This window comes from Lathamus discolor, chromosome 5 (genome assembly GCF_037157495.1).
Source record: "Lathamus discolor isolate bLatDis1 chromosome 5, bLatDis1.hap1, whole genome shotgun sequence".
Taxonomy (NCBI): Eukaryota; Metazoa; Chordata; class Aves; order Psittaciformes; family Psittacidae; genus Lathamus; species Lathamus discolor.
The window spans coordinates 41,080,655-41,102,614 of NC_088888.1; the positions used below are offsets into that span (position 1 = coordinate 41,080,655).

The 21,960-nt window shown below is 38.7% G+C and overlaps 1 protein-coding gene and 1 long non-coding RNA gene across 4 annotated transcripts in view; both read left to right on the forward strand.

The window, feature by feature from the left end:
• The window catches only part of GRM1 (glutamate metabotropic receptor 1), a 175,638-nt gene that overhangs the window by 20,052 nt on the left and 133,626 nt on the right, over positions 1–21,960 (forward strand). For all 3 annotated transcript variants that reach the window (XM_065680507.1, XM_065680508.1, XM_065680509.1), the window contains exon 2: positions 16,225–16,474. In XM_065680507.1, coding sequence (XP_065536579.1) covers positions 16,225–16,474 — 250 coding nt within the window. The remainder of the gene's footprint in view (positions 1–16,224; positions 16,475–21,960) is intronic.
• Positions 10,238–14,078, forward strand: LOC136015096 (uncharacterized). The gene is made up of 3 exons (XR_010613076.1): positions 10,238–10,307; positions 10,945–11,016; positions 12,392–14,078. It is a non-coding gene; the product is annotated as an uncharacterized LOC136015096 (long non-coding RNA).

Here is a 21,960-nt window from a genome sequence, read left to right on the forward strand (position 1 = left end):
AGTATATATTGAAACCAACCAGATTTTAACTTATTTCATGTGCGCAGTACTGATTCTTGTAATTCTAGGTTTATAGACAAGATGTAATGCAAAATGAAGGTAGATGTCCTGTGGAAATCTGACTGTATTGCATTGACATTATTATTTTTAATAACCAAGCATGTTCACTGAGAAAAGACATTTTGGATAACTGAATTAAAAAGATCTAGTTTCCACATACGCATAACAAATGTCACCTGTTATACTGCCTCACTCCCTTAATTTTTTTCCTTCTCCATGTCAGCTCTTGAGTTATTTTGTTCAAAATGGATTTCAGGCTGACAGACCTGCAACTGCTCAGGTTAACTCGTGTATCCTTTTGAAGTATTACACCACACTGCCTGTGTTGCAGTTCTCTGCACTTTACAACTTCCAACAGCTATTAAGAATAATTTCCAGTAGTTCAGAGAGCTCGTCAGCAGCTTCTGTCCGAAGTTATCTGAACACATTCATTTTAAAACACTTGCCTTTTGGAGCTTCCACTTGGTTTCCTTCTGAGTTGGAAGGGAAATCATCATTCATCATCACCATCAACACCATCATCATCTTCTGGTATGTATACATTGTCTCTTTCTCAAAATACAGAAGATAAAAACCTTATTAAATGCTTCTCTCTCTTCTGCAGAATCCCTTCTGGCACTGACCTATCATTATTGTCTTTTATTAGTATCCTTTTCTTTCTTTCTTTTCTTTTCTGAAGTTCCCAGTTTCCCATGTTTCTCTGTTACCTTTTGGAATCTCATACCACTGACTGTAGCCAAATGGTGTTAATTTCTTTTTTTCCAAGACATTAAGGCCAGTTCAGATCTAAGCAAAGAACATGGCTGGCAGGACTTACTGGGAAATTCAGAGGAAGGCACAGCTCTGCTACCCAGTTTGTCTGTGCTTAGACTGGCAGGCAGGGCTGGTTGGTGTCATTAAGGGCAACAGATGACCAATGAGACAGTAGCTGCTGCTTCTGCTCTGGGAGTGACAGCTCCCAGGAGTAGTGGTCAGGGCTTCCCACTTCCATCTTGGAACTGCCAGAAGCTACCATCCTGCTGCTCTGGAGCTTTCACCCAGTCCTACATCCCAGGGCCCCTCCTCCCTTCTGCTCATGCTTTTGACAGACTTTGAGTCAGCTCCAGTGACAGAGCTCCTGTGTAGCAGATGGCTCTTGCTGTGTGTGTTGAGAAGTTGGCAAATCTCTGATGGTGTTGTTCAGAAAGTTTGCCCAGTCAGCATTTGGGCCACTTGAGTCATTGTTGTGCCTTTAGCTGTGCCTGCAGTTGTGTTCTGCATTGAAGAAAGCCATATTATGTTTCTCAAGGATAGTAAATATAGCAGATATCTCGGGGGAAGTGCCTATTCCCAGTGTAGCCTTATGACAGATCTCAACTCTATGAGAAAGAAAACCAGTCATTTATGATTCAATAAATTTTTTTCACAGCACCCCATAGGTAAGAGACAAAATAGTTCACCCTCCCTATTGTTGTGTATACATACATGAGCATACGGAAGTGCTCTGGATATTTTTCATTGACATGTTGTTTTGTGTTCATTAATCTCTGCTAATACAGATATCCACTCAAAATAAAACATTATTTAGCAGGAGAGAACAGAACAACTAATCCACTGAAATTAAGTTGTCAAGACAAAAATAGCTTGAAGAGATCTCAAGAAATGTTAAGAAAAACAGAAAGCTTTCTGACTTTGACTTTCTTTAGATTTGTTAGATTGGAATGCAGGCATCGTGTCAGAAGAGTGGCAGTGCTTGTGAGAGAGCATTTATCAAGTGCTAACAAGAGGGTGAGGGGAAATTGAAATGCCATTCATTAAAAGTGAAGTACTAAATTTTCCACTAATTCATTTAGACAGATGATATTCTGACAGAGTTGACACCTATAACAAAAAGTGAATAAAGTGGATGCAATTCAGGAAGTGATGTTTCTTTCCCCCCCCGCAACACTATGATGTCTGTGTAATAGATAATTCAGATTTGGTTTTTATTTTTTCTTAAATCTGTTTATTCCTGATCATAAATACTTTTTGTTGTAAGCAGATATCTACCTACAAAAATTGCAAAACCATTAACTTCTTAGATTGTAAGCAAAATGAACCAATTAATCTGATTAACACTGCCAAGGAAAACTGTAGTGTCTAACTTCTTTTCCTAGGCTATGTGTGCTGTGATCTTTTAAAACATCACTTTGTTAGCAGCCTTTGCTGTCTCAGTTGGATTTTTTCCATTGCAAATGCAGGCATTATTTTATATGAAGTGTTGATGAGATTTAACAGAAGATGGAGTGCCTTGGAGGGAACTCTTGCAAGTTTTTGTCTGGTAAAACCTTAGTTACAGATGTCTTTGGGATGAAGGCTTGAAAGCAAGGCTGCAGACATGTTCTAACAAGATTTTTCAGAGGTACTTCGGCAATGTATTTCAGACATAATTATTAGTCATTATGTTTGCCTGCTGGTTATTAAACTCTAATCCGTGCCTGAGAAGTGCCAAGTGAAACTCATCACAGCACAATTTAGGTCCCAGTGAAGGTCCTGTTATTCCTGACCTTTTCTTTAGATGTTTACTATGAGGGTTGTAGCGTGCTGGAATAAGTTGATCGGAGAAGTTGTGGATGCCCCATCCCTGGCAGTGTTCAAGGCCAGGCTGGACGGGGGACGGGGCTTGGAGTAACCTGGTCTAGTGGAAGGTGTTCCTGTTCATGTCAGAGCGGTTGGAACTAGATGATCTTTAAGGTCCCTTCCAGTGCAAACCATCCTATGATTCTATGATCTGTAATGCTACATTATGATGCTCCTCTATGCTTCTGTAACACACACTGAATGAAAGTGATTCCAAGATAAGCATCAGCCACAACTGCTTTTAGCAAGCAATAAAAGTCAAAAAGCTGCAAAACCACTGTACTAGTTAAGAGGCCAATGCATTGTTCCATGAAGAGAGGTGATTCTCCCTGAACAGGTGCATTAGTATTATATCACCAAACTTGGTCCCAGTGCCACTGAGATCCTAGCTACTCAGTTGTCTTTCTGAGTGTGTTTTTTGCCCAACACTAATGATGAGAGGACAAAAAGAATCATCAGATACTGTTCCTTTGGCTGCAGACTGCTATGTAATAAATTATTTTAGAAGGTTCCTGTATATTAATTCAGTAAATGAACAGTTCACCTGTTTATCTTCTTTAATAATTGCAGTAAGGTTTCATATGATGTTTTAAGAATACTATCTTTAAATAAGAAGTTGCATTTACCTCCAGCAGAGTCTAGCGATTTACAGTTTTTATTAGGTCCCGTTTTGTTTGCTTTCCAATCTTTTCATTTTGTTTTTAGCAAGTCATATGGGCTTGATATGCCCTCTTTGTAAGCTAAGGAAGATGCAATAAGACAGTTTGGAAATATTGCCATTCTAAATTGTAAGAATTCCCAGAAGCATTTTATAAACCCACAACCCAAAGTTTTTCAGCAAGCTTTAGCCTGAGCCTCTGTTTTTTTTAAAATAAAATCAATAGATATTCAGCCCAGTCAATTTCATGCTTTTTTTTAATGGGACACCATGTCAAAGTTTGGTTTTAAATTAATCAGAACTTGGAATTTCTCAAAAAGCACTGACTTAATATTAGGGCAGGCAAACTACTTAGCTAAAAATGGAAATCTTTAGGCAAAAATACTATACCAATAGCCATCAGCCAAAATCCAGCCTTTTCAGGGGTCATGAAAAAGAATACAATTATATACCTTTCACTTCAACTGACCTTTAGCAGACTTCAAAAGCTTCTTGCATGGCCATTTGTCTTTTTTGATTGCTTGGTAATCTTACCATGGCTGTTTCACTCACTAACAAGATGTACTTGATGGTCCTCCAGAGTTCAGTAACGATTTCTGTTTTTTTTTTCTTAGATTTTCCCACTCTGTACACTGAGGTTTTTTTTAAATTAGTTTACCTTAGAAGAGAGAATCAGTTTATCTCCTAGGTTCCCAAAAGCCTATGAACATACCTGATCAGCTATGCATTTCTGTTTTAAGCATGGTCCTTCCAAAGTGCTTTAACTATCCTGGCAACACAGTCCCCTTGCCTCTCTATAGGTATCAAGCACCCAAAGAATATATATAAGAATGTTGGAACCAAGAAAGGCAAAAGTTAGAAGATGATATTTTGCTGATATTTATTAAAATCTACAAACTTACGCATCTTTCACGCCTTGGCATTTCTCTGCATCAAGTTGCAAGAGCATTTTTTTTAAAATACAAAATATTAGCCCAAATTGCCTGGTTTTGCACTTGTGTACGTGTCCTGGGTTCAGCAGTAGCAGTCGTTTTTCTCCTTCTTAGTAGCTGGTGCAGCGCTGTGTTTTTGACTTTCAGCCTGGGAACAGTAAAGTCAGTAAAGTCTGCATCTCCAAAACAGAGTAGATTTTGGCCCTCACTGTGTCATTTAGCGAGCTTTGCAACAGCATAAAAATAGTCAAGTTATCAAAGGTGAAAACTGAGGTCTCCCTAACTTGTCTCCTTCTCATAATATGCTAATATGCTTAACCATATGCTTTTCTGATATATTAAAACCTGGACAGATGTATAAGATTGCAGTTCCTTTGAAAATACCATAGCAATGTGGGATATGTTTTTAAGGATAAAACTAATCTTAGGCACAAAATCTCATATGCATAAAATACAAAACCTAATTGCTGTTAAGAAGGAGGCAGGCCCATAGAAAAGTCTAACAAATGTAGTATATGTTCATACAAATTCTTTCTATGATTTTGAGGCTCTTTGTTGCCAAAGATTTTGCAGGAATGAGCTTGCTCAGAGTCATGCCAGTAATTCCTGTCATCAGGCTGACATTTCGAAAGCAGCCTTCTGCGTTTGTATTCTCCCTCTAAAATACATCAAAATCACCACCCTTTGCCTTATGTGGAGCTGCAGTGGTGGTGGAAGAGAAGCCATCACATTAACAGAGTAAAGTCAGGGCAAGACAGCCCTTGAGGAGCACCTTTTACTCTCTTTTCATATGGGAAAGTAACAGCTTGAAACGAGTTGCTTTGCATTGCCCATGGAAGTTGTGCATATTGCCTACATGGGAGACCTTCTTACCTCCTTACTCCTCTGGGTAAGCATCCTGGAGGGATTTGAGCTGACTCCATAAAAGCAGCATGCTGAAATCTGTGACAACAGTTTGTGTATGATTTTATTTATCACTATCAGTCTTTTCTCACTCCCTTCCCAATTGATGTTTTGCCTGTGCAAGCAGGAAGTCTTGAGCTGATGGCACCAAAGGAAATGAGCAGTGGCTAATTTCAATATTACCTTCTGAGGCTCCAAACATTTTCAAAGGAGATACAGAAAAAAATTGCATTCAGACCATATTTTAAATAACAAAACTGTTTGCTGTTTATTGAACACATAGATGGTGAAAAACACAGCAGCGTTTTAGAAACAGAGAAATCCTGCTGACAATGAAACAGCTAAACGCTTTCTGCACCGTCTAATTCCCCTAGCATGTAAGTGAGATTTGCCCAGTCCCTGAGCACCTCTGCTCTCATGCACAGCTGCAGATGCATTTTTCCTGGCTCCCACAGCTGTGAGATCAGAGCCAGGCATGTCAATGCCACCCTTCAGCTGCTTTTGAGGCCGAAAGCCTTGCTTCTGTGCTGACAGCAAAGTGCCGAAGCCGAGGCGGGTAGGCCACCCAAGTGTTCCACACAGCCTGCCATCTCACAGCTTGCTTTGACAGCAGTTAATTACAGTGTTCCTGGGGAGCTCATACACAGCAAACTGTATAAGCATAGCTGTCTTGTCCTTAGTAGCTGCGGTGTTTGGATGTGCTCAATATAGGGAGGTGGGAGCAAGCAGGGCTGTGCTCATGTTCCCTGGTGCTTGCAGGAGGCTGTGGGTATTTCATTACCCTTCGACAGAAGCCAGTTCCCTTCCCCCAGCACATCTTTCCAGGAGTGTTTATTTGAGGACTGAGCAGCTGAAGCCAAGCTGGGATGACAAGCTTGGGTTCAGATTGTTTCGAGTTGGGAACAGGGGACTGCTGGGACCTTCTGGATGACTGTACAACTTGTGAGCACCCAGATGCCATTTCTCAGTAAGCCACAGGGCTGTGGGCGTGGAGAAAGCGAATTGCAATGTATGAGAAAAAACCCAATCTTTTATTCTTTCTCTATGAATGATTCTGTTTCTTAACCCAGCAAAGGGTCCTTCTCTTCTCCCTCCAACAAACTGTTTTACAGGTTTGGATGTGCTCAATATAGCAGCATTGCACAGATCTCCCCAGGGATGCACGATGCGTGAAGAACCGCACCAGGAGTGCTGCAAGGGTCTCTCCCTCTTAAGGCCTCCCCCATTTGATCCAGAGGGTGCAGGAGGTGATTTGCAAGCTCTCCTGGGTGCAGGTGTGGGTGCGGGAGGATTTTTTTAAGTTTTCCTTGGGTGTTGTTCTTGGGGTGCAGCCTGGCAAAATTCTACAGATGCAAACTGCTACACTTCTTGGTCAGCGTGCAACACAGTGGTGGATGGAGGAGGTCAGCCCTGGCTCGTGAGGTCAACACCTGCTAACTGTTTTGTGAGATAGATAGTTTTGTGACAGTTGTGACAGTTTTGTCCTTTGCAAGCTTGGCGAAGTCTATAATGCTTATGCTCAGTCCAACTTTGTGCTTCTGCAGCTTATGTGGCAATTCAGGGAAGATGAATTCTTAAGTGCTTTACAATATCTCATGTTTCCAGGCTTATCACTGTGTCCTACTTGCATTTAGCCTTCCTTTTTCTGTCTCACAAGTCTGCCCTTCTGAAGTTCACTCTTTTATATTACGTTTGTGGGAGCTACGCAAAGTAAATTAATAGTTTGTTCTTTGCTTGTGGTGATCCAGCTTTTACATTAATTGCCTGTATTAGCTCCACCTGGATTCTCAGCTTTAAGTTACCTTTTCATCTGCAGAAATGTAGCCTTTTCATCTGCATAAGTGTAACCTGTGGGGAAATGTATTTCAAATGTTTCACCAACCAGCATTGGATACGCCTTTTAACATTGTGTAATTCAAATATTTATATTGTGTTAGTACTTGAGGTTATGAGCTCGATTGGAAATGCTGGCATGAATAGCTCACCTCAACTTTATTGCTGAGAGGACAATTCAAAGTTAGGATCTTTTTGTTTATTTTGAATTTAATTCTATGAGTCTCAAATCCTACAAAAACTTGTGCTATGTATTTAACTTTTTTGCTCTAAGTCTTTTAAAGCATCACTGCGCGTAGTCAAGTCACCATCTGTGACAGTGTTTGCAGAACTGGGACTTCAGCTTAGGGGTGATTGGAAATATTTTGACTAAATGCTTCTTGGAGGGGGGCTGTTACTAAAAAATATTTATAAAGCTAAATTCAATATTTTTGAAAACGTTAATCCTGTAAAATTGAAACATTTCTATTTAGATAAGCTTTACTTTTTCTTATGTGTTCCAGCTCTCTTTTCCCAGGCCTTGTTGTTAAGTTGTTAAAAGTGTGGGTTTGCTTCTTATCTATAGATTTCAGATTCAGCATCTAAACATTTGTTGCTTTTTTTCTTCTTCTTCTGCCAAGAGGCAGAATTGTTTCATATGTTATTCTGCGTTTCTTCCAGCTGTGATGATATAATCGATTACAAATGATTGGTCATAATAGTAAAAATCAAAAGTAGACTGAGAGTGAGGGTAGACAGTTCAGATAATACTAAGAATTTATACTTATTTTCATCAAAATGTAGGCAAACAAGCCACTGTCTTTCTTAAGCAGATTTAAATAGAAAGACAATTCTTTCTAAAATCACACAGTTTTCTTCTGAATAGTAAGATTATGATATCCAGGGATATTGATAAAGCATACATCAAGGTCTGTTTCCTCATTCGCAACAAACCCCATGAGTTTTTTCTATTTAGATAGACAGTTTCTCTGATGATGGATAAGTTATGATTAGGTGTAGAGTTTTAGACAGAAGAGTAAGATTTATTTACTTAGATATTATTCAAACCTGATGTAATTCACATCTAGAGCTATGGCTCAATAAACAGAAAGTAATGGTGTCTAAAAATTATATACAAGCCAAAATTGCCTTAAGGGCCGTGAAGATGTAGCTCTGGTGTTATAGTTCAGGTCAGTGGCTTTTTGGGTATTTGCTTCAGTGATGTGTATTAACACACAGTAAGGAATAAAATGTAATAGTTTATTTAGCCCTTTTAAAAAATAGTCACTGAAATCAAGTGCTTCAGTGGGAATAGGTCTGAGCACTAATTTCTCTTTAATGAGAAAATGAGTAGAAAATACACTTTAAAAAGCAATCTAATTTCTAATATACTTTACAGGTACTTCCTAAAGCCATTAATAATGTAGGTTATTGGGAAGTATTCATAGTCTTGCTGACTCTTTATGGAGTATTGCATGATACTTGGTCCTATAAATCCCAGTTTGTGAAAACGTGGTTTATAAGTATCTTGGTTCACAAAAATGAAATAGCTTTTTTTAACTCTCAAAATCATAGGGAAAGGTCAGAAATTGATCATGCTGTGCCCCTAGGTTCAGAATCCAGACAGCCAGTAGAAATATGTTTTTAAATTTCCATCCATTCCATTGTGTTCAAACCTTCATTCATAGTACAGTAATTGTGTACAAGATTTCTGATTGCTCAAGGTTGGCTCAAGATGTTTTAAATCTTGTTCTTGAAATGTGAGCTAACCTAGTTGCATGATTGCCAAAGCATGAGCAGAAGCGAGCATGTACTCATTCCTTCTTTTTGAAATGCCTGGTCGTATTAAAAATAAAGAGACTATTGTTCTCCTACTTTGATGTCCCTTCTGGGTATTCTATTTATAACTGTTTTTTGTAAATGATTTTACTGACTTTAATATTTATAGCATGTTTAAAAAGACCCAGAGATTACACCTAGGAATGTTGAAACTTTATTCTATGTTTACTTTTTCCAGCCTCATCAAGAAACATAAAAAAAGCTGCGATACTTTGTTCAACCAATGCCACCCAAGATAACTAGCCAACAGTTAATGTTAGACATCACTAGATTATTTTTAATACATTCTGAAGGAAAACAGAAGCTCCTTATTGATAAGTCATGAACAGAAAGACAAAGTTCAGCAAGTAAATTTCTTACAAGTACTGTAGATAAGGCAGGGATGGAGCTGAAATTGTTCCATTCGAATATAAAATTCTAAACCTCCTTGTTTAGACACATAATAAATAAGCACTGGGTGTAGTCTTTGAATGCATTTAAGAAAACAACATTGGCATAAAAAACACATTTTGACATTTCATTAGGGAAGTGTCATTTAGCACTGATTCTCTCATTACTTCAGGACTGACTTCACCTGTGCTTGTAGTTCTGAGAAGAATATCAATTAGGGATTCAAGATGATGCACCTGCCTCAATCAGGATGAAGAGTTAAATACAACCATTTTATTCAGAAGCAGAATTTTACTTTTGTTTTTGTCCTCTTTACTGAGGTAATACATTGCTATGGTGAGTTGTTAGCAACGTACACATACTTTGTAATTACTGACAAAAAGTAAGCTAGTGTTTAATAAAATAATGTAGATTTTCTTATTTGAAATATAGTTTAATTTCTCTGGAAAGTTGGGTTTTGGTAGGAATAGTGTATTGTTTACTGGCTATAACAATCACCTAAATTCACCATTTAATTTTCTGGTTTTGTTTTTCCCTTGTACTCAGTTTTACTCAATTCAGAAAATAAAAGACTAGCCTTGTCTCAACAGCATGCTTTCTGCATTTCTAGAAGGGCCTTAAGTTCTGAAGAAAATAGGCTGTAAGCACAGGTGGCAGAGGTCTATGATGTGTACTAAGGATGACTCAGTTCATTCACCAAATCCCTTTGGTGTTCATAAGTCTAGAGTACAGTTGCTTGGAAATCTCTAGAGAACACAAAAATTTAGCTTTAAAAGAAAAGCTTAAAAGAAGGTAGTGTTTACAGTGCTATTTTACTTTCTAATAGTGAGTTGTGCTCTTCATAATTAAAGGACAGTGAGGCCCCCAGTCAATGCAAAGTCTTTGCAGTGAAGAAAAATAGCAAGGGAAAATATAAGTGAAATGCTTGCACAGAGTCATGAGCTTGCCTGGGAGACATGCAGGTGGTGGTGAGGAGGTCTGTGATGACCTACAGGTAATTAAAAACAGCAGGCTAAAAGCAGCTTTAGAACTGAGTTACCGGGTGGTTGGGTTTGATCCAAGTGGTTGGGAGCAGTGGACAATGTAGCTGGTCTCCAGGAGAGGATATACCTGTTGTGAGTATCTTTGATGTTCAGCCTGTATTAGACTGTCCTTAGGGATCAATGTTGGCAAGATTTGTTTCTCTCTTCTTTACAGCCACTGTACCTGGGGAAATTGAAATAGCTACTTCAGCATCCTTTGTAAAAGAATTTTTTCTTTTGCTTATTTATCTGCAGATTACTTACATTAAAATAAGAGGTAGAGTTTTCCTTTTAAGATCTACAGTTAGACTGGGAAAACCAAAGTGTTTCTTTTGGCATTTTTTCTTCTGTTTTGTCCTGACTGATAACGGAAATAGAACCCGTGGTTGTGTAGAGTTCTTATTGTGCAGTGGTCAGTCCTTTAGAGTTGATGAGGGCTCTGGCAGCCTAACTTGTCTGATTTCAAGTTGTGCATTAAAAACAACAAAGGTGATATATACTGAGTGAAAAAAAGAACATTATGTTGAGAAAGCTATCTGAGCTCTGAAAAGAAAGTATGTAGTAAAGGGTTTTAGGTGACAAAGTCAACATTAAGTGAAGAGGGTTCCTTGAAAAAGGAAACAAATTATCTTTGGAATAACTGGTAAAATGTTCCTGATATCAGTGTAACTTCAGCCTTGAGAAAGATACTGTAGGGAAATACGGAAGTGTTTGATCTTTTCACTGATAGAAAAGTCTGGTGGAGGAGGAATGGTGGCAGTTTGATGGTCCTGGAAGCTGTGTGCCAACAGAGCTGTTTTCTGTGAGTATGATGTTTATGCTTGGGATATATCAACACACATGGGCAGATCCATTTCTACAACTTCTAATTTTCTGTTAGGCTGCTACATTCAGGGAATAAACATGGATTTTGGCTTTCGTTTTTAGTTCTCCCAATCAAATGTGTGGACCAATGCATGTAAATGGTGAAATTACTAAAATTGAGACAGTGACTGCTTGTTATTTGAGATGCATTAGCTGATTATGTATGTGCTCCCAATCTACTACTAGCATATGAGTTTAAATCTGATGGGTGAGATTTTTGAGTTTAGTTTGCAATGGGCTAAGATTATGCATATGACTAGTATATTTTATCTATTAAAACACACATTAAAATGAGGTAGTAATTTCTTATTAACTGTCCCTATGCAAAGATGCCCTTTTGGCATAAGGAAAAGTAGGATATTATAGGAAAGAAAACTGACATTCTTTTTTGCCTTTTTTCTTTCTTTTTTTTTTTTTTTTTTTTTTCTGCTCTGTGGTCCAAAACCATCCAGTCTTCCCAGACTTGGATTTGATAATTGTACAGTTACTGTCATATTTAACATTATTGCTATTTTTTACAAATTAGTTATTGAAACATGCCAGGAAGTAACTTAATAGTTGAATCATGTCCTTATTCTGCTCTTCCCAAATAATATGCCTTTGCAGTAAAGAAGCTTTTGAGTAGTTACTCCTTGCTGTTATGTCGTGTGGTCCTCCTGCTCACCTCTTATTTTCTCTACACCAAAAAGCATTTAAGCAGCTGAGGAAGAACTGTGACTCAATAGTGAACACTGAAACAAATGTCATACCTCCAGCAACATATCTATAAGCTTGGGAGAGGCAAATAAACAGATCGCAATGTTGAGAGAGGAAAGAAGAGAACACCAAATAGTTTCTCACTTTTTATTTGTGAAAAGGGGGACCTTACTGCAGTACAACTTGCCTCTGTACTACACTGCAGTGAAGATAGATTTTGTGGTTGTCTTACTGGTGCGATTCCTTCACTGCATGTTTGCAGGGTGTGTTTTTTTTGTGTTCACCTTTCATTTAGGTTGTGGTTACTGCTGCTGGTTAGAGGAATAAATGCAGCAAATAAGCCCGTAATGGCAAAGAATAGGTGACCTCATCTGAAGATGTTGTTTATGGAAGAAGTTAGGTGAATTATCTCTTGCTCCCTGTCCTTTAGTATTTAAGGACATTCTTCCAGGCACAACCCTCTGCTGTGGGTTGTTGTTGGCTTTGTGTGTGTGTCTTTAAAGGGGTTTATCAAGAACTAGTTGATATTTTCTACTGACACTGAAAGCAGTGTGAAAGACAACTCCATCTTTCTTCTTTATAATTTTCTTTCTTTGATTTTTTTTTTTTTTTAACAGGTTCTAGCCTATGTTTTAAGGGAATGTCCTCTGCAGCACAGATTTGAACTATTCGTATTTCCTTATGCTGCTCCACTCATTCATCTTTGAATGAAATCAGACACCAATTCATGTGCAGCATGCTGTTTTGATTATAACAGAACCTTCTGACATGTGATTTGAGAAGACCCACACTTTGTGCATCCATTAAGATGACAGTCTCCGGGATTCTCATAAATACCTCATTGCTGAGGTTACATTTCTGCTTCATTTCATAAAAGAAAAATAAATGTTTCTCATGATGAAGAGAATGGGGGCAAATTTGTAAAACAGTGATAATTCTAAGTATAAACCTTCTGGATAGAGCTTGTGGGTTCTGCTCCCCATGCTGCTCAAGAGTTAATGCAAGCAGATAGTGTTACTGCCTGTGTAGCTGTGGCATAAATGTAATGCTTACTGTCTCACAGGAGCAATTTATGAAGCTAAAGTTTGGATAATTTCTTCTTTTGGCTGTCCTCTGTTGATCAAGATAACATATTTGATTTTTACTACAGCGTCCTGATGTTTTCGTTAAGGTATTTAATGCGTAGAATGCAATGAGCGGGAATAATTCCTGCAATATGTAGCTCTCACAAGCGTCTTTGGATATGTGAATTGCTCTCAGGAATGGCCTTCTCTAGGACCTTTGCAGTGGTGAAGTAGAGCTGTCTTTGGCACAGAGAGCAGTGTCATAAAAATCCTCTTAGTAAAATTACAGCCATGACAACAGTTAGAATTTACCTTCATACTGCTGTACAGACTCTGCTTGAAGTATGTAAGGAAGATGTCTGGTTCTCTGAATACAGTGCAAGTTGAAAAGAGCTAGTAAAAAAAAAAAATCATCAAAAATAAGCACAGTATTGTGGGGCTCAAAGTATTTTAATGGTCATAACAAAATCAGTTATTAGTAGCCTCACAATAACAAATACTCCTGCTTTTCACAGCTGATACTTGTAACAAGAAATGATTGCAGCTGAGACTGGATCTTTTCTTCAATGGTTATTTCAAATGAAAAGTGCTCCTCAGCCCATGGCCCTGTTGTAGCTCTTCACTGACTACCACCTTGTGTAGATTTCTTTCATTACACACTTCCCCTCTCAGCTATTGCATGCATATGGATTGAAATGGATGTACCCACCAAGCTGGTACAGATGGATATGTTCTTGGCTGTTGCACAGAATTAATTAGTGTTTCCTATTCTATATATGCTGTTACATTGTACACTCCCCAGTAGCTGCATGTGTTGAACAATAAATCTGTCATATGTTTGTTTTCTCCCTTAACCTTTCCCCTGCAGGGAGGAAGGTGTGCAATGTGCTGTCCCACTTTGTGAGTGTGGCAAATAAATAGACTTTGAGAGGACCTCCTGGCTTGTCAAGTCTTGTCTCTCTCTGTCAGACATCTATGTTACGTAATGCCCCTGTGAGCTGAGCAAGCTTGAGCCAGACATCAGATCTTTTTTTCTGTGCTGCTATTGGAAAGCTGTTGTACTACTTTCGTAAAAGGGATGGAAAGCTTTCATTTTTAGCTTCAGATTGTTTCCGCCAATTGTTTCTGCCTTGTTATTTTTGTTTATCTTATGTTGATCTTGATCTTAATTAGCTTTTTTCCTTCTAGGCTCTTTATCACACAGAATCTGTAGGCAACAATTTCATTTTCTTGTCATATATTTTGGTAGGCTGTTGTACTGTTAGTACAGGTGTGATTGTGTTTGAGATAACTGTTATTCCATCAAAATTAAAGCTGAGAAAAATCATTCCAAGTGAATTTAATTTTTTATTTCTTGAACTCATGAACTTGACTTACAGTAAAGTTAGTGCTGTATTGATGTATGAGAAAATCCCATCCTACCTTAGTATTTTGGTAGGAGCCCTACTACTTTTTTTTTTTTTTCTAATGTGTATTGCCTAAACATCTAACAAGATGCTGTTTAGTTTTCCCGGCTCACGTTAGGTAAGACTTTAAGAATAATCCTGCTGGTTTCAGATAAGTCTGTGTTGAACAAAGTTCCCCATAAAATTGGGAAATATATCCTAATTTCCTTCCAAAGCGTAAGATGCTTGGTAAGGGCAAGTCAGCAATGAGGCTGTCTTGCCTAAATCTGGGACCTAAGGCAAGTCATAAAAGCAGTACGGCTCAAAATGTCCAGCTTCAGGTCCTGGGGTAAACCCCTTGGTGACTGCAGGTTATGGCCTATAAATATGTGGAAATGTCTCCATCTGTGTCCTTCTCAGCATATGAGAAGCCCTATACGAGACCACATCATTTACCCAAGTACAGAGTCATGAATGGGACTGCAGCTCTGAGCTCACACTGGGGACTGGTGGATGGTGTGTTCGCACTAGGCACGGCTCTTCCTCTCTTTTCCCCTCTATGAAACCATGCGGGTCTATGGCATTGCTCCCAGTCTGGTGTATGTCTGACTCAGATGAAAAAGCAGACTGACCTGCTTGCTGTATCTGGTGTTGAGTCACAGACTGCAAAAGAGGCTGTTTTGCTGTGCTGTAAGTTTGTGAGAATCTAGGGCAGTTCAGTGCAAAAGGCTGAGGAACTTGAGTTTTGTGTTTGACACTACATGTGGCAGGTTTGGCTGCGTTCTAGTATGACTGTGGCTGTCATAGTTTGATCTGTGGCAAACGATGCACATACCTGGAAAGCTGCACTTATTTCTACTGGATTTACAATGAATGCCTGAGTTTGTTGCTGAATTTTCTCTCTGGTGGCTGAAGCTTTTGAAGAATTTGAGTGTTTTTTGTTTGTTTGGTTTTTTGTTTTTGTTTTGTTTTTTTTTTTTTTAATTTAGGGTGATTCAGAAGTTTTCCTCCTTGCAATCTGCTATTTCAAGCTATCTCTGCAGAGGGGGAAGATGGACTTCTTCAGTAACCCCTTAAAAGTAAAGGTCTGAGTCTGGAAGTGATCAGCATGTCTGACATTATTCCCTCAATAAATTAGGCAAACATTATAGGTGTGGATATCATAAAATTAATGCTTCTCTTTTTGAACCATTTCTTGTTGCTTTTAATAGATGCTTACTTGTAGTCCATCTGCTCCTCTTGCCTGCTTGGTGTTCATCATCAATCCCGTGCTCATGGCAGGCATAAAATATTAAAAAACCCCTGGAGACTTCACCTGTCTCTGTAGCTGAAGTCAGTTTGAGTTTTTTTGTAAAGCTGTTGATTTAGCTTCCTGAATGTAAGCATAGAAAAGAATTTGAGAATCAGCTTTGGTTTTGTTTGAACCATCAAGTTCAAATATTTCTTTATTAGGAAGAGTTATTTCTGAAGTTCTTACAGATAGAGTATTTTATTCCAAGAGAACCATGAAGCCTGAATTCTTAACTGTCATGAACGCTGGTCAGTCAAATTAGTGTAAGTGGCTTTCAAAATGGTACCAGATGAGTGTATGTTAAATTTACATCCATTTTTGTTTCATTTTTATAAGCAGAGGCTGCATGTGTTAAAGGACGGCTTGGAATGAAAGCCTTTTTTTCTTTTTGCTGTGACTGTTTTCCTGTGCTAGCTCAACTATGATTTTTGCCATAGGAATGTTAGTAAGGCTTAATTCTCACTGTCTGAGCTGTCCTTGTCCCCTTTTCTACCTATCCATTCCTTGTTTGCTTTTAATACCCACTGGTAAATCAATGTAACTTGCAGTCTCCAGGTCTACTGAGACCTCCTTATACATGGGTATCTTGTTGCTCCACTGAACTCAGTATTTTCACTTTGGTGGGTCTCCTTTGCTCTTCCTTCTGTGAATGCCCCCCTTAACTGGATAAATGCATGATATAATACAAGTTTGTTTATTTTTTTAAACAGGAAATTATGGGGAAAGTGGAATGGAAGCCTTCAAAGAGCTGGCTGCCCAAGAGGGTCTCTGCATTGCTCACTCTGACAAGATCTACAGCAATGCTGGGGAAAAGAGCTTTGATCGCCTGCTCCGCAAGCTGCGTGAAAGGTTACCCAAGGCTAGAGTGGTGGTTTGCTTCTGCGAGGGAATGACAGTGAGAGGGATCCTCATTGCCATGAGGCGCCTTGGAGTGCTTGGGGAGTTCCTGCTGATTGGAAGGTAAGGCTCTGAGTATGACTTCTCTGTCCTCTTCCTCTTGTCTTGCAGATAGTCCTTTCAGTTCAGAACTATGCCACTCAAGCTGCCTGTAATTTCAGTGTTCACTAGCCTAATGAATGAAAAGAAGTGGAAAGGTGGTACAGCAGATCTTGAGAAAGGGATGTGAAGATGTGTGCCGACTTAATCAGTGGTGTTAACTTTTGCTGAAGTAAATGTTAATTGCTAACACTTTTATATGGATGTATGGCATTAGTGTTTTTTTGGCACACTCTAGGGGAATGTTTCATACACAGATTTTTAGAACCAAAGTAGGGATTGAAGAATTCGGGTTTCAGAATGTGATCTGGAAGTGTGATGTGTGAGACAAATCCATGTGTTTCACTAATAGTGACTCCTGGTAGTTTAAAACCTCGAATTATTGAAGGGTTTGGTTTACTTGAACTTGTGATTGCAACTTGGTATTTTCAGCTGTACAGTTTGTTCTGATCTTTGCTGTTGAAAGCTAAGGCACTGATGTTATGCAGACTTGTTTGTTTTTTAAAACATCAGAGTTGCTGATGGCCGAGTTGGTATGTATGTGTGGTTTTATATTACCCAAATAACAGTGCAGATGTGTATTCGACAGTCAAAGGCTGTCTTTATGAGAATGGTTGCTTTTTAGTTCTAGAGTTTATTTTTGTAGATATTCACTGAAATATGTTCATTTTAATTCTATCACATATAGTATATCCACATTTCCATTTTTGTGATGGTTCATATTTTGAGGCTTTTTTGACTTTCACCTTAATTTTTGCACTGTCTTTATGTGTGTATTTTTGATGAATATTGTTCAAATGACATTTTGTTTTCTCTGCTAGATTAATAATCTTTTTTTAATCCTTCTATTTACTCTTCTTTCTTATTTATTTCTTAAACACCATTCCTTCAAAGCCATTGACTGTTGTCTCCATGCCTATCTAGCTTCTGTTGCCTTTTAATTCTGTTGCCATTCTGATCTATCAGACTTCTTTATGTCCTTTTTTTTTTTTTTTTTTTCCCCTAAAGTCTTTGTGTCTGACATTGTCATCACTGGGATGCTCTCCTTTTGCTCTGTGCTAAAATATTGGTCTTTCCCTGATTGTATCGCTTCTCAAACTCCACAATTATGATTTTTAGCAGTCGGATAGCTAATCTGGCCTAAGTAATTATTTGAAAGCAATCAATGGTTCTCCTTTCATCGTTTTTGTTCCAGTTGTGGATTGCAATCTATTTGGAACAGAAGCTGTGTCTCTAGAAGGCTGTGTAGATAAGATGTAGCACATATGGAAAACCATCAGCATTAAAATTAAAACAGTAAGGCAATATTGAGAATAGCATTATGTTGTAGACTTCTGCATGTGCATCTGCATCATTCAATACACGTAGTTTGAAATGAATAATGGAATGTTTCAGGACTGACATGTACTAAGCATGTTTTTTTCAGTGAACAGAAGAAATGAGCTATGACAAAATTGGTCTGGGTAAAAGCATCCATGGTCTTTTTGTAAATGCCTTGTAGCTTTCAGAAATGTTGTGCCGCATTCTTGTGTTGTCACCCCGTAGTGGTGTTTATTGTTCACGTGATTTTTGGTGCTCCCTCTTGTCACTGTCCATACATAGGGCCAAAGGAAAGCCGTCTCCTACATTAAGCACAAAACCTAGGTATATTGGTGGTGAAAACCTTAGTTTCCTATTATGCCGTTTACTTGATGCCATACTCCATGATATGTGGAACATTTCAGCTTGAAAGTTTGAATACAATCCTTTATCAAGCATTATGCAACTCTATTTAGTTCAATTGTTTAAGAAGCCTCTCAGAATCTGTGCAACAGCATTGCTCTGAACTTTGTTAGAAATACTCACCTATTAAATGCTAATAATGGAATTTCTGTGGAAATCACAGTGCATTTTTTCAGATGGGTTTTCACATACCCTTGTTTTGTGCTGGCAATTGAATATGGAAGACTCCTTTTAGGGCTGGGTGGGATGTTCTGATTGTAAAACAGGCTGGCTATTGCTTTGTATTGTCTGGATTGTGCCCAACAGCTGGTTGAAATAAAAAGTATTATAGGGCTTGCACATATTTTATATATAGTTGCAGAACTAGAAGAAAAGACATTTTCTTTGAATTGCCCTAATTGATTTTTAAAAAGTGGCAAATCTAGCCAACTTATTCATAGGTAAGTTGCAGTGAAACTGTGGTGCTATGAATTTGGTCATTGGTATACAATAAGAACCAAGGCATGCATTAACACTGCTCTGACATGATGTTTAGTCTTTTCTTATACAAGTAGCCAGCTAAGCAAAAAAACAGAAGCCTTTTAAGAGCATTCTTTTACTGGAGGGAAGTGGGAGTGATTGTGAAATCAAGATTGTTATTTTTTTTTTTTTTTTCAAGAATGAGCTAAAAAAAGCCTTTAATTTACCGACAGGTTTATTATCAGCCACACTGTATCAATGCCATACTCAGCTCTGACTCACTGTGAAGAGGAAGATTTTACAAAGGGACACCTGGCTAAATAGCTCTTTTCCTACTTCAAAGCATACAGGAAAAGTTTAGCTTAACTAAATTCAAGGTATCGGGAAGAGAGCTGAGCAATTTGACTTCTGTTTAATCTGGGAATGATGCGCTGGGAATTACAGGGGATTACATTGAGCCAGGACTGGGTCATCAGACAATGGAGACTTTCTGGGGTGGTCTGACTCTTCTCAGGCATAGAGTTAGGACCCTGTTTGTGCTGCAAATATTCCCAAATTTGTATTGGAGGCGTAACTAGAAGTTCAGTCTCCTTGCTACTGGAAGTCAGAGTCTATTGTATTAGTGAGAAGAAAAGGAATTTCTGAATCTGGAGGAAAGCTGGGATTAAGACAGGACAGGTTACGATCCCATCTAAGGGAGAATGGCAGATGTTTAGAAATTCATAGTGTCCAAATGTAGTGGTGAATTCAGTGAGAAAATTTATTAAGCTACGAAAAGTATGATAAAGCTTTAAAAAGTGGCTGATAATCAAAGGAAAAGAAGGCAAGAATTAAATCATGGCTTTGTATTAAAACAGTGATTGGAATAGTATTGGAGTAACCAAAGACTAAAATTATGCTAAGAAAATAAACTGTACTCTTAAGGGAAATGACAGGATAGCTCTTTTAGCAGAAATTAGTTTTGATGTGAAGAGATTAGGAAGAAAGATGCTCAACATCATGTGTCTAATCATGTTTATGCAGGCCACTGGGTTTTATATTACTTAATAAGCATCAATTAAGTTTTGTCAGAATCTTGTAAGATGGATGAATCTTGTCTCAATCCCTTGGGATGATACATCAGGACAAGGCATGTAACTGACTTTGCAGCATCTGTGTAGGTAATAGAAAGCAAATGAAATAAGCAAATTAAACCCCCAGTTTACTCTGAGATCATTGGAGACCTGTTAGATGGCTGGAAATAAAAATGGTTTTTGTAATTTGACAGTTTCTCAAACTCTAACATACAATGGTTTGTATGAGGAACTTTAGAAAGAAAGGGTATATTGGTGCATGTGCTGTTTTTCAATAAAACACTTGGTAATGGAGTATGTATTTTACTTACTAAAGAGTATTTATATCTTTACTTCCATAGGCTTTCCAATATTTAATGGTCTCCATCAACATTGCTCTAGGGGCTGTTGTAGAACATTGAATTTTAAGTGTTGGTAGGGTCACCTCTCCTGAAAGTTTGGACTCTTGGCAGTGAAGATACAGTTGTGTTCTCTGCTGTGAACTCGGTGCACAGGGTCAGGTTTTTTTCCTATATCTGATAAAATCATTTTCCCATTGGGTGTCAGGGCTTTCAGGATGCATAGTGTAATGGAATTTTTTCTAACTGCCTTCCCATCACAAGTCAATATTAATAATGGTGGTTTTGGCATTTAACTTCACCTTTTCTAAAATATTGACAAGGCATTGTCAGTGTAAGATGTTAATTCTTGTCTGACATTGTTGGAGGTGTGGAACCTGATTTAACTCAGGTGTAAGATTAAACAGCTTGTTGGTGAGTTGGGAGAGAAACGTGACCTGATGTGGTCAATCCCTGGATGGCAGGGTGTGTGGGGGGATTTGGGCAGGTTCCAAGGGCAGTTACCGCCTTCTAAAGCCTGTAATTCTCTGCCCGAACAGGCATGTAGTACCATTAAATTTGTGCACTACTTGACAGAAAAGTTGCCTACCTGAATAAGACCCATCAGTTACTAACACTGTGACTACTGGGCACCTGTTCAGTTTCATTAGTGCAGAGGAAGGAGGGCCTCTACATCTGAGGACGGGGACCCAAATCATTATCTACAGTAATGACCCTAGTAGTCAAAAAAGAAAAACTGGAAGCAGAAATAGACAGGTCCATGGCGTTGATTAGTGAGGGAGGAGAAAGAGTCTGATCAGGAAGCTGTTCCTTCTGCAAGGAAACAGGAGAAGGGGGTGACGGAAGTCACTCTAACCAGTAATCATCAGGTCCTTGAGTGAACTTTGAGGTATGTGGAAAGATTATGTCTGCCAGCCAGGTGAATGGATTGCTGCCTGGTTGCTCAGATTCTGGGATGCTGAGGCTGACAAGTGAGGAATTGGAAGGTAAGAAAGCCCAGAAGCTGTGATATCTGGTGGGAGACCAGGGAACAGACAAAGAAATTGGAAGAAGCGCAACAACCCAAAACCTCTGTAGGTGGCTCCTGTTGAGTGTGAAGGCAAGGTATCTCCTCAGGCATAATCTTATAAATTTCTGAGGGAAGTAGACCACTGTGGAGAAAGGTGTCAGTTTAATTTGTCTTTGTTTCTCACTAGCCAAATCTATTTTAATTGGCAATAAATTGAATTACTTTGCCCCAAGTTGAGCCTCTTCTGGCTGTGATGGTAACTGTTAAGCAATCTCCCTGTCTTCATTTTGACCCATGAGATTTTTCTTTCTATTTTCAACCCCTGTCCTGTTGAGTAGGGGTATTGGGCAAGTGGCTGGGTGGGCATTTGGCTGGTCCCAGTGGCTCATGCATTACCTACAAACTGGCTGAAAGTATTCCGCTGCTAGATTGGGATGTTTTTTTGTAAAGAAGGTGAACATCAAAGGATGCTATGGTTCTAAGTAAGACAACTGAAAGAAAGATGCTGTACTCTGTCCAGTGCACAGTGTCTTCATTCACCACAGAGGCTGCCCCCTGTTTATGAAAAATCAGTGAGAAACGTCCACATTCTCCCAAAGGAGATAAAGTGCTTCAAAGGACCAAACTCAATTTCCAAACAATATGATTAGCTACTTTTAAGTACATAAGAGATTACAAAAGAATCAGTAAAAGCCAACAGTATATTGTCAGTGGGGAAAATCTGCACGCCTTCTGCTTGCCTAGACTACCTAGGGTAGGTTTGGGTCTTGCAAACCTGGCAAAAATAGTAGATATTGCACAGTATTGCTCATTATAGTGGTTTATGCCAACTTGCTACGAGTGGAAATG